General features: G+C 43.8%; 1 protein-coding gene across 1 annotated transcript in view; it reads right to left on the bottom strand.

The window, feature by feature from the left end:
• Window positions 1–2,095: 2,095 nt before the first annotated feature.
• Window positions 2,096–12,726, bottom strand: part of GLS2 (glutaminase 2) — a 109,852-nt gene continuing 99,221 nt past the window's right edge. Inside the window, exons 13-18 of the mRNA XM_040425616.1 lie at window positions 12,409–12,540; window positions 10,371–10,463; window positions 8,735–8,796; window positions 5,447–5,523; window positions 5,298–5,361; window positions 2,096–3,791 (exon numbers count right to left, since the gene is read on the bottom strand). Of these exons, the coding sequence (XP_040281550.1) occupies window positions 3,635–3,791; window positions 5,298–5,361; window positions 5,447–5,523; window positions 8,735–8,796; window positions 10,371–10,463; window positions 12,409–12,540 (585 nt within the window). The 3' untranslated portion in view covers window positions 2,096–3,634. The remainder of the gene's footprint in view (window positions 3,792–5,297; window positions 5,362–5,446; window positions 5,524–8,734; window positions 8,797–10,370; window positions 10,464–12,408; window positions 12,541–12,726) is intronic.

The raw sequence follows: 12,726 nt of genomic DNA on the forward strand, positions 1-12,726 counted from the left end.
TAGAGATGAGCGAATCGCTTCTAGACTAATCGGATTTGAGCCGAATTTTGTAAAAATTCGAGATGCACCCAAATCCAAATTTTTGGTTATTCAATTCGGATGAATTTGGAGGGGTTGAGGGTAGGAGAGAAGAAAAAATAAAAATAAAATAGAGAGAAAATATGAGACCCCAGTGTGTCATACCGAAATTTTCAGGCCAACTGGTGCACTTTGGATTCAGGTAGAATCGATCCATTCGATATATTGAATCAAATCGCTCAAACAATCCGGCCATATTGAACCTGAATTGAATTTTTAGCAATTCGCTCATCTCCGAAATCCACACAACACAAATTATCTTGAAATTTTTGGCCAACATTATGTAGCAGCAATGCAGAGATGCCACACATCTCAATTATCAAGTACATTCATTCTGTCTCCCACGGTGAAGCTTTGGAAGTAAAGCAAGAACAACATCTCACAAAGATACATAGTAAAAAGAAAAAATGACCTATCTGTCTAATCTCCGTAGAAGATTTCATGAAAAATGCACTTGTGAATGAGGCTTAACGCAGTGACGGTTAAATGAGATAGAGGCATCCTTTATGCAGCAGTGGTGTTCATGCTCTTATTAGGATCACACTAAAATGTACACCATAGCAAGAATCAGGATGTGGGGGCGGTGGGACTGAGCTACTGGGCATGCGTGTCCACCGGCATTGGTCATTTTAGGTGGACATCCTAAAAAGGTATCACATTAACACCAGAAGACGCCATACAAGTATGTAACAGCCATATCTAGACAAAAAGTGATAGCGACTGCAAAATAGTTATGTTTTATGCTGTAAGGGTACTTTCACACTAGCGTTTTTCTTTTCCGGAACTGAGTTCTGTCATAGGAGCTCAATACCGGAAAAGAACTGATCAGTTTTATTCCCATGCATTCTGAATGGAGAGAAATCCGTTCAGGATGTCATCAGTTCAGTCACTGAACGGCGTTTTGGACTGATGCTGCGGTATTATCTCAGTCCAAAATTCCTGATCAGTTGCCTGAATGCCGGATCCGGCATGAATTTACATTGGAATGTATTGGTGCCGGATCCGGCATTAAAAATACCGCAATGCCAGATCCGTCCTTCCGGCCTGCGCATGCACAGACCCGTAAAAATGTGAAAAAAATATATAACGGATCTGTTTCTCCGTTCTTGCAATGGAACTGCTTGCCGGATCACTCTGCCGCAAGTGTGAAAGTAGCCTAAGAAATGTAAGATTTCATTGTAGAACAAACCCTTTAAAGTTCAGAGGAGACTGCAGTGCCAAGGGTCTCTAGTAGGGGTCACGCTGCTATATGCACATCTCGACTCTGTACATCTCGGCGGTGCCCCCATGCACCCAGTGTGCCAAAAAGTGTGTTCCTTTGGCCTAAGACTGGCATATACCACTGTATAGGAAAGCATAGTCTATTATACTTTGCTTATGCAGTATACATTTTTCTGTACACTGGTGATGAAACGTATATGGTGAATAACATACAAGCTTTGCTTCACGGACGCCATTTCTGGATCGCTGCCATCTTCTGTTTTTAGCTGTTGAAGACGCTACTAGATCCTGAGGTTTTCACCCTTGCTCTCTTTTTTGTGTACCTTTTTTCTTTTTGTTTTCTACCATCCACTGCAAATTGTTTTTACATTTGTTTCAGGATCATATTTAAAAGATCACGGCCTTTGTGCTTTGCTCTAGATTATTGGTGTAGCTTCTGCAACAAATGCTCCATATTTCAACTTAACGGGTTTGACCAGGACTAAATACTTTTTTTTTTTTTTTTTACAAGTGGACATGTTACTACAACTGAGGTAACATATTTTTGGGAACTGCACAATAAGGCTACTTTCACACCTGCGTTTTTGCTGGATCTATCAGGGTTCAGCAAAAACGCTTCCGTTACTGATAATACAACCATCTGCATCTGTTATGAACGTATCCGGTTGTATTATCTTTAACATACCCAAGACGGATCCATCATGAACACCATTGAAAGTCAACGGGGGGCAGATCCATTTTCGATTTTGTCAGAGAAAACTGATCCGTCATGACCCACAATGCAAGTCAATGGGGACGGATCCGTTTTCTCTGACACAATCGAAATTGATCTTTCGTTTTGCTCCGCATCCCAGGATGGAAAGCAAACCACATCATGCTGCGATGTGCTGTCCGGTATGTGAACGTAACGTAATGCATTTTTGAGCATTCCGTTCCGTTATGTTTTGTCCCCATTGACAATGAATGGGGACAAAACAGAAGCATTTTTTTCTGGTATTGAGACCCTATGACGGATCTCAGTACCGGAAAATATTAACGCTAGTGTGAAAGTAAGAGACTCCTTTGATTTAGGGCCCATTTATCCAGGCTAACAATTGGGGCAATTATGGTAGTCCATCCTACGATAACTGCCGCTGAATGATCAAATGCTCGGTTATCAGGTGAAAGCATCAGTGCCGCAGACACCAGAAATCATCATCTCTGAGCAGCAGATTGTGCTGTGTAAAGGGTGATCTGCTGCTCAGAAACAATGATTCTCTATGGGGACGAGCAGTTGCAGTAGTGATCCCTCATCCCCATACAGAGGAGATGCTAGTTACTTGTACAAATGCAGCTCTCCCCTCCTCTGATGGGCAGGCAATGATCGGGAACGAACAAGCCAGCCAATGCCGCTATACAGGAGCGCCAAACCACCATGGGTGCCACAAAACAGCAATGTGCAAACAGTTCTCCATTTTGATTGGCATCTTGGAACAGAGTTGTGCAAGCCCCCATGTGGTCCCTAATAGGCTTGGCGATATGCATGTAAGGCCTCTTGCACACCACCATATCAGTTTTGCAATCTGCAAACTGTGGACCTGCAAAATACTGATAGCATCCGTGTGTAATTTTCTGTTTCTGCAGACCCTTTGACTTCAACGGTCCGTGGACCACAATAGGACACGTTCTATAATTTGCAGAATGGACATACAGATGTGGACAGAGGACGGATGAGACCTGTGTTCTGTCCACATCCGTATGCCCGTCTTTCAAGTTACAGAACATCTCCTATTCTGGTCCGCAAAATGCAGTACATGGACCCATTGAAGTCAAAGGGTCTGCAAAAAAATAAAATAAATGCTGATGGCACATGGATGGTATCTGTATTTTGCGGATCCACAGTTATGGTCATATGCATGAGGCATACAGCTGTCTAAATTAAATTAAATGGGTCTATCACCGTGATGGATTTCCTTAGATCAATATGTAGTAAAAACGTATGCCACTGTGATGTAGTTTTAAGATCACAACATGTCAGCAACATAAATGTCTCTCCTTGTCCTGAGGGTTTGCTACAGTGTATCACTTTAGGTAAAATCATGTAATCAGCCCGAGAATACATAGCTCACAGAGCATTGCCTAAATTGCATAAATTTGTATCCTCCCTCCGCGACATCAATAATGGGCGAGGGATGCCTTGTGGAGTTTGCCTGGAGAGGGATTCATACTTTGTATCATAGCACTCCACTACCGCGCGATGATATGGAGTAGATTTTGCTGATCCTTGGGTAAAAGGTTAGTGCAGATTTCGCTGGTTGTGTAACCAAATGTGCTGAAGCCCTGTGGTGAAGATCAGCTACACCATGCTCTCCAAATTCTCCAAAGATATTGGATCCTCTGAACTTTCCGCCCCCATCTGTCTCTTTACATAGGTTTCTTGGTATTCACTCAGTAATTTCACTATATCATGTCTCTCAAAACTTATAGCATCTTGTAGGGGGACATTTCCCCACCTAGGAAAAACAGAGAATAATTTTATGGCACCTTTTAATTACACAACATTTTCCTGGCTGATTTCGGCATTCCATGCTGGCTATCTTATATGTATTGGGGCTTCCTGACTCTTTCCGGACAGATGTTGTCAGAACGAACGATCAGTCATGTTGAATTTCTTTTGTTCTCAGGGTAGATAAGCCAATGACAGAGGTGTCTTGGCAGTCTCCCCATTGACCACACATGCATGCTTGACCAACCAAGCGTGCATGTGTATGGAGGAGAGGAATAGTTTACAGCTGAATGGCCCCTTTAGGCTCCAGGGTCTGGGTATGGTGGCAACTTGTCCCTGTGAAAGAATAATAGATTCACAGGAATTTTATAGGGCATCCGTCAGCAGATTTGTACCTATGAAGCTGGTTAACCTGTTACATGTGCACTTGGCAGCTGAAGACATAAGTGTTGGTCCCATGTTCATATGTGCCCGCATTGCTGAGGAAAATGATGCTTTAATATATGTAAATGAGCCTCTAGGAGCAACGGGGGCGTTGCCGTTACACCTAGAGGCTCTGCTCTCTCTGCAACTGCCGCACCCTCTGCACTTTGATTGACAGGACCACAGTGGAGAGGGTGTGGCAGTTGCAGAGAGAGCAGAGCCTCTAGGTGTAACGGCAACGCCCCCTTTGCTCCTAGTGGCTCATTTACATATATTAAAACATCATATTTCTCAGCAATGCGGGCACATATGAACATGGGACCAACACAGATGCCTTCAGCTGCCAAGTGCACATGTACCAGGTCAGCCAGTGTTATAGCTACAAATCTGCAGACCGATGCCCTTTCAGGGTTGATGTTCCTTAAAACATAAAAATGATGGTATAACATCTGTATAGCTGGTGCTTGATACATCTGTACATACACAGCCTGGAGATTACAGTGTATTCATAGGTCACAGAAGACTGCCTATGCTGCATACAGTTGTACCCCAACCCAGCCAATAATGACAATTTGCTCAAATAGGGCTTTTGGACAAGGGTTATCTTGTTGAGCCAACCTCTTTATTCGAAGGTCAACAAAATAAGGGGTTCACCACAACTCCCATTACAAACACTGCATGAAAGCACGTCCACAACTGACATTTATATGGAGGACGCTACTGGGTCAGTCACAATCAGGCAATTTGAGGGGCACCCGATGTGTTTTATTTCTTACAGTATCCATAAGATACAGGCTTTGACTACACCGTGAATGGGAGCTGAGCTAACTGGCCAGGTCACTACACCGTGGACATTGCTTTCTGCTTCCAGCTGTGTTTTTTTCCGGGGGGGCCGGGTACTGGGCAACAGTGGTGGGGGTGCTGGGCAACAGAATCCCACTGATCTGATATTGATGACCTATCCTGAGGATAGATTATCAATATCTAGAGCCCAGAAAACCCCTGTAAGGTCCTATGTATATTTATTTCCTCTAAGTCAACCCAAAATTCTTGCATTTGCCGAGCACATACTACACACATGCCTTATTACCTGTCCTCTCCAAATGGGTTAACTTTACAGCCTTCTATCAGGAATTTGACCACATCTAGATGTCCTGCCAGAGTTGAAAATAAAGTGTTAAAAATGGCAAAAATTGTTTTTTTGTGATCTACTTTTAAATGGTCATTCTGAATACAAACCTTCTGCCGCTGCAATATGTAGAGCTGTCCTGGAGTCATAATCTTTTTGCTCCATGTTCATTCCAGAAAGTGCAAATCTGGCAAAAACAAACTAATTGTAATAAAGTACAAAAAGTGCATATAGTACAGGCCGATGGGAAAGAACGTTTTACCTGGTCTGATAAAACCCAGTGGCTGCCTTAAAGTGCTAAAATAAATCCTTCAATATGTAGATAGCATCCAGTACATCACGTTGTCGCATCATAGGGGTGTAGTAGAAATGACAGTGACAAGACCACCACTGAGCACTTGGCCACAGAATACAGGGTCCATCAGGGGCGTTGCTAGTGTCTCAAAAGATCCAGGGCCCAAGCCCCAATGAATATGGCCCAGTTCTCTAAGTCCCCCTACCCCCTTCCCCACACACCGCATTTTGCTGTACTTGCTATACAGCAGCACATACCTATCACATCCAGGGCCTCCCAGGTGACGTCTCCTCGGACGTAGATCTTCTCTGTCATCATCTTCTCCATCCAGTCCGTACAACTTCTCTCAGCCATGCCTTGTCTCTGCACAGACATCTTCGCTTCCTCACATTTCTATCATCATCCCCAAACCTGGAGTCCCCACAGGTGTTATCCTGCTGCTCGCTGTGCCCCCCCAATACCCCCAGATACTATCCTGAAGAAAAATGAGTGCCCCCATAGTAAAACTGCCCCCAACAGTGATAATGCTCCCCAAGAGTGCCCCCATTAGTAGAAGAGCCCTCCAGTATTATTAATACCCTCACAGAGCCCCCAGTACAAATAAGGCCCCCTATTGTTCCCCCAGTGGTAATAAAGCTCTCTACAGACCCCTCAGTAGTAATAAGGCCCCCCATAGTGCTCTTAGTAGAAATAAGGCGGATCTATAAGTCCCTCCTATAGAGCCCTCAGTAATAATAAGAACGCCTATAATGTCCCCTGGATTTGCAGTGCCCCCTGTTATATTCCCGCCTCCACCATACAGTCCCATGTAAATACTATCACTCCATCTCTCCTGCCCCCTCCAAAATACAGTCCCATGTAAATAACATCACTCCCCTCCCTTCACCCCCTCCAACATACAGTCCCTTGTAAATAACACTATTTTCCTCCCTCCGCCATACAGTCCCATGTAAATAACATCCCTCTATCTACAGCCCCCTCCAAAATACAGTCCCAAGTAAATAATATCACCCTCTCCCCAGACGCCTCCAACATGCATTCCCATGTAAACATCACCCCCCTCAACATTCAGTTACATGTAAATAACAATTTCCCCCACCAGCCACCTTCAACATACAGTCCCACATAAATAACAACATCGCCCCCTGAACATTCAGTCCCATGTAAATAACATCACTCCCTCCCACAGCCTCCATCAACATACAGTCCAAGGTAAATAACATCACTGCCTCTCCCAGCCCCCTCCGACATACAGTCCCATGTAAATAACATCACTCCCTCCTACAGCCACTATTAACATACAGTCCCATGTAAATAACATGACCACCTCCCCAGCCACCTCCAACACACAGTTCCATTTAAATAACATCCCTCCCTTTAGCCCTGTTTTACTGGTCACATGACATGTGATGTCACCACAGGTCCTTCAGCTCTCCCACCGCATTAGATTCAATTGCATTGCTGTCCTGTGGATGGCAATACAGTTGTATCTAGCAGGCAGGACATTCGGGGCCTGGGACAAAACATCAGGGACAGGCCCCGAATGTTTTAACTTAGCAACGCCCCTGGGGTCCATACAGGGTTTTTAAAGTGTGATGTAAAAAAAAAAAACCCTACTTGAATACTCCCTATGGGTTTGCAAAAAGATTAAAGTGGTTTTCTAGGATTTTTATATTGATGGCCTTTTCTCCTGAACAGCTGATTGGTACGGGTACGGGTGCGGGCCTGGGTGTCTATCTTAGGATCCATTCACACGTCCATATGTGTTTTGCGGATCCGCAATACACGGACACCAGCAATGTGAGTTCCGCATTTTGCGGACCACACATCGCCGGCACTCTGATAGAAAATGATAGAAAAATAGGACATGTTATATTTTTTTGCGGAACGGAAGTGCGGATCCGCAAATGCGGATGCGGACAGCACATTCCGGCCCCATTGAAAATGAATAGGTCCACACCTGTTCCGCAATATTGCGGAACGAATGCAAACCCATTTTGCGGACGTGTGAATGGACCCTTAAGGATAGGCTATCAACATAAAAATCCTGGAAAATAAGAGATTTATGCCTAGTGTCTCAACAAGTACAGTTTTAAGCCATGGAAGTGCCATTCTTCCTTTTACATATACTGTAGGTGCACTGCTTTATGTGCCTTGTTTTTTTTTTTGGACAGCATGATGTGGATTGTATTTACTGGACCTTGTGGTGATGGGTATTTTATATGATATCCAGGGGCGTAGCTATAGGGGGTGCAGAGGTAGCAGTCGCTACTGGGCCCAGGAGCCTGAGGGGCCCCAAAGACCCTTGTACCACATAAGAAGACACTGGTATTATAGAAAGTGTATGCAAGTTACACCTCTGGCTGGACAGAAGGGGTTAGGTTAAGAATTTGGTATGGAGGAGGGGGGGGGGGTGCAGTTTAAATTTTTGCCTCATGCAGCACGAAGGTTTGAGGGAAGGGGGGCCCAAGCTGAACTCTTGCACCAGGGCCCATGAGCCTTTAGCTACGCCCCTCATGATATCTTTGTTATATCTGAATTTATAATGGTGGTGAAAGTCATGTATATTTATATACGTCATTTACTTTATTGGATACATACTTTATACTGATAATAGAAAGGTGCAAAACCAAATTCAACTTAAAAGGACTTTTATTGATGTTTTTTTTTTTTTTTTTAAAAACACATACGACCAAGTAAAAAATCTGAGAACACTGACAGAACACCAAAAGGAAAAAAAGTGGGTGCCCTGATGGAGTAAAAGTACAGCTGTACTACTTGGTAGCATAGATGTTTATGGTGCTTTCTTTTTGGGGGTGATTTTTACTGCACTACAGCCTTGTCTACAATTGTGGCACTTCTGTAAGTAACTACTTTTACATTATTATTATTGTATTGATCATACAGTTGTACTTTTATTCAAGGATTTTAATAGTTACCCACTTTTTAGTTCTTTGCTTTCCACTCTGTGTTCTCAGTTTTTAGAAAGGTGATTGCACTTTTAAGTGTATTTTGGTTTGATTTTGTGTCATGCATGTCAGGCATATGTCCAGCATTTGGGAACCTTAGTTGGTGTGGATACATAAAACTTAGTACACGCTACCTTCTCAGAGCAGAGACATCACCGCTATAAGCTGCGAATAGAAGGTTCACCACGGTCTTGTGCTGCAGAAGTGAGGATAGGAACAGTAACATCAGATGATCATCAGGCAGACAACAAAGGGTGTTTATAGCATACTATAATACTATTATAATATTTTGGTCACTATCTGGTTTCTGTTTAGTCAATCAATGTGTTTGTAAGATGGTTATATGACAGTTACTAATATAGGCTTTGTTGAATTTCTGCACCATTTTCTATATTTCATATCCCCTCGTCTTTTGTGCTGTCCACACAGAGGTCCTGTCTATTAAATGGCTGCTGATGGAGGGTCATGTGACCAGGAAAATCACGCTGTCACGTGGGAGTTTTGTGCGGGTGCAGTGTGTTTGAATGGTGGAGGTTGAGTGATACGTCTGGTCACATGACCCTCCGTCAGCAGCTATCTTATGGACAGGACCTCTATGAGGACAACGGAGGAGGAGATTTGCCCAACAAGGGGACATGGCTTATGAAATACTGTATTGTGCACCCAATAAGATGCACCCTTTCGCCCCAAAGTGGGGAGAGAATGTCAGTGGTTCTTATGGGGTGAATATTAATAAGCGCTTCCATTATAGAAGCCCTCATTAGTGAAGGAAGACAGAGAAGTGGCGATTGCAGCACTCCCTGTGCGGGCTCTGTACTCACTGCATCCTGGTTTTATTTTGCAGGCTCCGAACGCTGTGCTGTGAGCTGCGCACAGTGTGAGGACGTTGGCGCTCTGTGACCTCATACTGTGCGCAGTTGGGTCACAGGACAGCGCAGCAGGAAGACCGTCGGATCTCAGGAGCGGTGGCACCTGGAGCAGGAGAGGTAAACTAATTTTTTTTTCCTTCTCTGAGCATGCGGGTCTGCATGGGGGTCATTCATATTGGGGGTCTGAATGGGGGTCTTTTTCACATTGAGTTCTTAGCTGAGGTCTGATTGGGGTCTGATCTGAGGTCTGGTTAATAGTCTCAAACATTGGGGGTCTGATCTGAGGTCTGATTGGGGGTCTTAGTAACATTGGGGGTCTGATCTGAGGTCTGGTTAGGAGTCTCAAACATTGGGGGTCTGATCTGAGGTCTGGTTAGGAGTCTCAAACATTGGGGGTCTGATCTGAGGTCTGATTGGGGGGTCTTAGTAACATTGAGGCTCATTAGCTGAGGTCTGATTAACATTGGAGGTCTGATTGGTGGTCTGATCTGAGGTCTAATGAAAACTATTTTTTTCTTATTTTCCTCCTCTAAAACCTTGGTGCGTCTTATGGGCAGGTGCATCCTATAGGGTGAAAAATATGTTATAGCAAATGGCACAGAATATAAACAAGGCTATATTAGTAAGTGCCACTTGGTCATCTTACCTACACATTGGTCATCAGTAGCTAGACTATAGCCAACCCTTTTAATAAAATTACTATTCTACCATAAACCACAGAATGATAACAGAATTTTGCTTCCAGAAATCAGTTATCGCAGACAGAATTTGATGTTACTGTCAAGTGGTAAGAAAGTGACCCCTCTACAGCTTCACTTATCAGCTCAGTGTTGGAATTTCTGGGCATTTGCTATATATGCCCAAAATATTCTGATCATATTAGCAGACTACAAAATAATACCTGCGTTTCTCTTATCTCTTTACGGGGATCCAGCTTCTTTACACAATGACGCAAGTTGTCATAATGATGGAAATTGAAGAGTGAGACCAGTTCCTAAAAAGTAAGCAATTTCTAGATTACTGCTTAATGCTTAATATACAGGAGGATGTCCGTATCCAAAGTTCAGTATAGCTTGCAGGGGGTAATGGGCTTGAAGTGTCAGATCATATAAGATTCACAGATGGCTCAAGGACATAGGCGTATCAATGACCATACCTAGATTCAAGGTCTTTCTAGATTGCAGATTACGCTCCGACATGGAGCGTGTTTTCCGTACTGGATAAGCAGTTATGGAGACTGCCTGTTTCACAGGATTGCAGGGCATTATAACGATTTATGCACGACCTTGCTTCTACAGAATGAGGCTACATGCACACGACAGTTTTTTGCGGTCCGCAAATAGCGGATCCGTGTTCCTGTTTTTTTTACATCCACATCCGTTCCGTTTGTCCGCAAATTTTGTAGGTTGTGTTTCCGTGTGTCTTCAGTTTTGTTTTTTTTGCGGTCCGCAAAAAAAACAAAACTGAAGGCTGTAATTCTTGAAATTTAATATATACAGGTTTCCCAGCAACCATCAGCAAAAAAAAAAACGGATGCGGATGACATATGGATGGCTTCTGTTGGTCATCCGCATTTTTTTGCAGACCCATTGACTTCAATGGATCCGCAAAACGCTTATTGCGGACAAGAATAGAACATGCAATACATTTTTGCGGACGGGAAACACAGACAGAGGACGCGGACAAGAAATGGATGAGTCCACCGCATTTTTAACGGATCCATAGAAATGAATGGGAAACCATCCGATCCGCAAAAAAACGGAACGGAGGCCTCAAAAAACCACTGCCGTGTGCATGTAGCCTTATACTGACAGTATTATGCGAGTACAATTCAGTAGATGCAAGGTCCGGCAGAGACACACAGCATTATAAATCATTAAAATTCCATGCAATCCTGTGAAACGGGCGGTGTCCATAATGGGAAATCATGCTTCCACACGGAGTGTGTTTTCCACACAGGACACGCTCGTCTGAAAGAGGCCAAAGGCTTGTTTGCTGTCTGAAGAGATCATACATAGGGACCAGGGTGTTTTGGGGCTGACAGATTTACCTTTAATTCTGTACGTTTTGTGAATTGTAAGACTCCTCTTAGCCACACTCCACTCCAGATGTAATGCGCCATGGTGGTCAGTGCCCGTCAGCATCGCTCTGCTTCTGGTGGGCACGGCCACCAGAATGCTGAGCTGCTCCACAGCTCTGTTTATCTGGCAGTCCATGCCCACAGACACTGCTCCTTCCCAGTGGACATGGCCGCCATAGTGCTTGTTGTCCTGCCCATTCCACTTAGGGCAGGCTTCCTCAAACTGCGGCCCACCAGCTGTTGCAAAACTACAACTCCGAGCATGCCCGAACAGCCTACAGGTATCAGCCTACAGCAGGGCATTGTGGGAGTTGTAGTTTTACAACAGCTGGAGGGCCGCAGTTTGAGGATGCCTGACTTAGGGCATGTGTAATCCCTCTGGCTCTTAAAGGGCCATCGTACACATCCTAATCAGTCTCCAGCCCTCCCTGGATATTTAAGGGGTTCTCTGGGAACGATTTTAAAAAAATCCGTAAACAACCTGCAGAGCTGCAGGAAAAAAAAAAGGGGGGCCCTACTCAGATAATCTTCTGAGTAGCCCTAATCCAAATCTGTTCAGTACCACATTGGGTCCACACTCGCTGTGTTACACTAGACACATCTCGTAATTGTTGAGGAAGGTGTAAAAGTCGAGAACACAATAAAGTATGGTGCATTTTGCATAAAATCTGACCACTGCACCCAGTAATATGTCCCCTTTAGTAGATGGGTATTTCCTTCATATTCCTCCTCCTCACTGATTCTTCTGTAGATTGTGTACATCTTCTAGGAATGTTCTTTACCATAAAAGGATGTTCTGTTATTTCCTGGATTACTTTTCCTTTATCATTATTTCACATAAAAAATAAGTCTTTCTTACATGGCAGAAGTGAATTCCTCGTACACTGTTGCCAATTCTGTCAAGAGGAGGGGACCAACAGAAAACTCCCATAATGTTAGGAACGATCAATAATATGGCTCCAGACACACCGGACTTACCAGGGAGGCCAACCTATGAAGATACAACCACAGTCATTGAACATCCCATCCAACTGGACACATACTGAAATATATACTGACACGTGGGCACATCTGACAGCTCCTAATGAATTGTACTATTCTGGCCTAATGTAAATCAAATATTCTCTGATTTTGATTAAAAAAATAAAATAAAATAGGAATAATCTGTTAATGCATT

This window comes from Bufo bufo, chromosome 3, assembly GCF_905171765.1.
Source record: "Bufo bufo chromosome 3, aBufBuf1.1, whole genome shotgun sequence".
Taxonomy (NCBI): domain Eukaryota; kingdom Metazoa; phylum Chordata; class Amphibia; order Anura; family Bufonidae; genus Bufo; species Bufo bufo.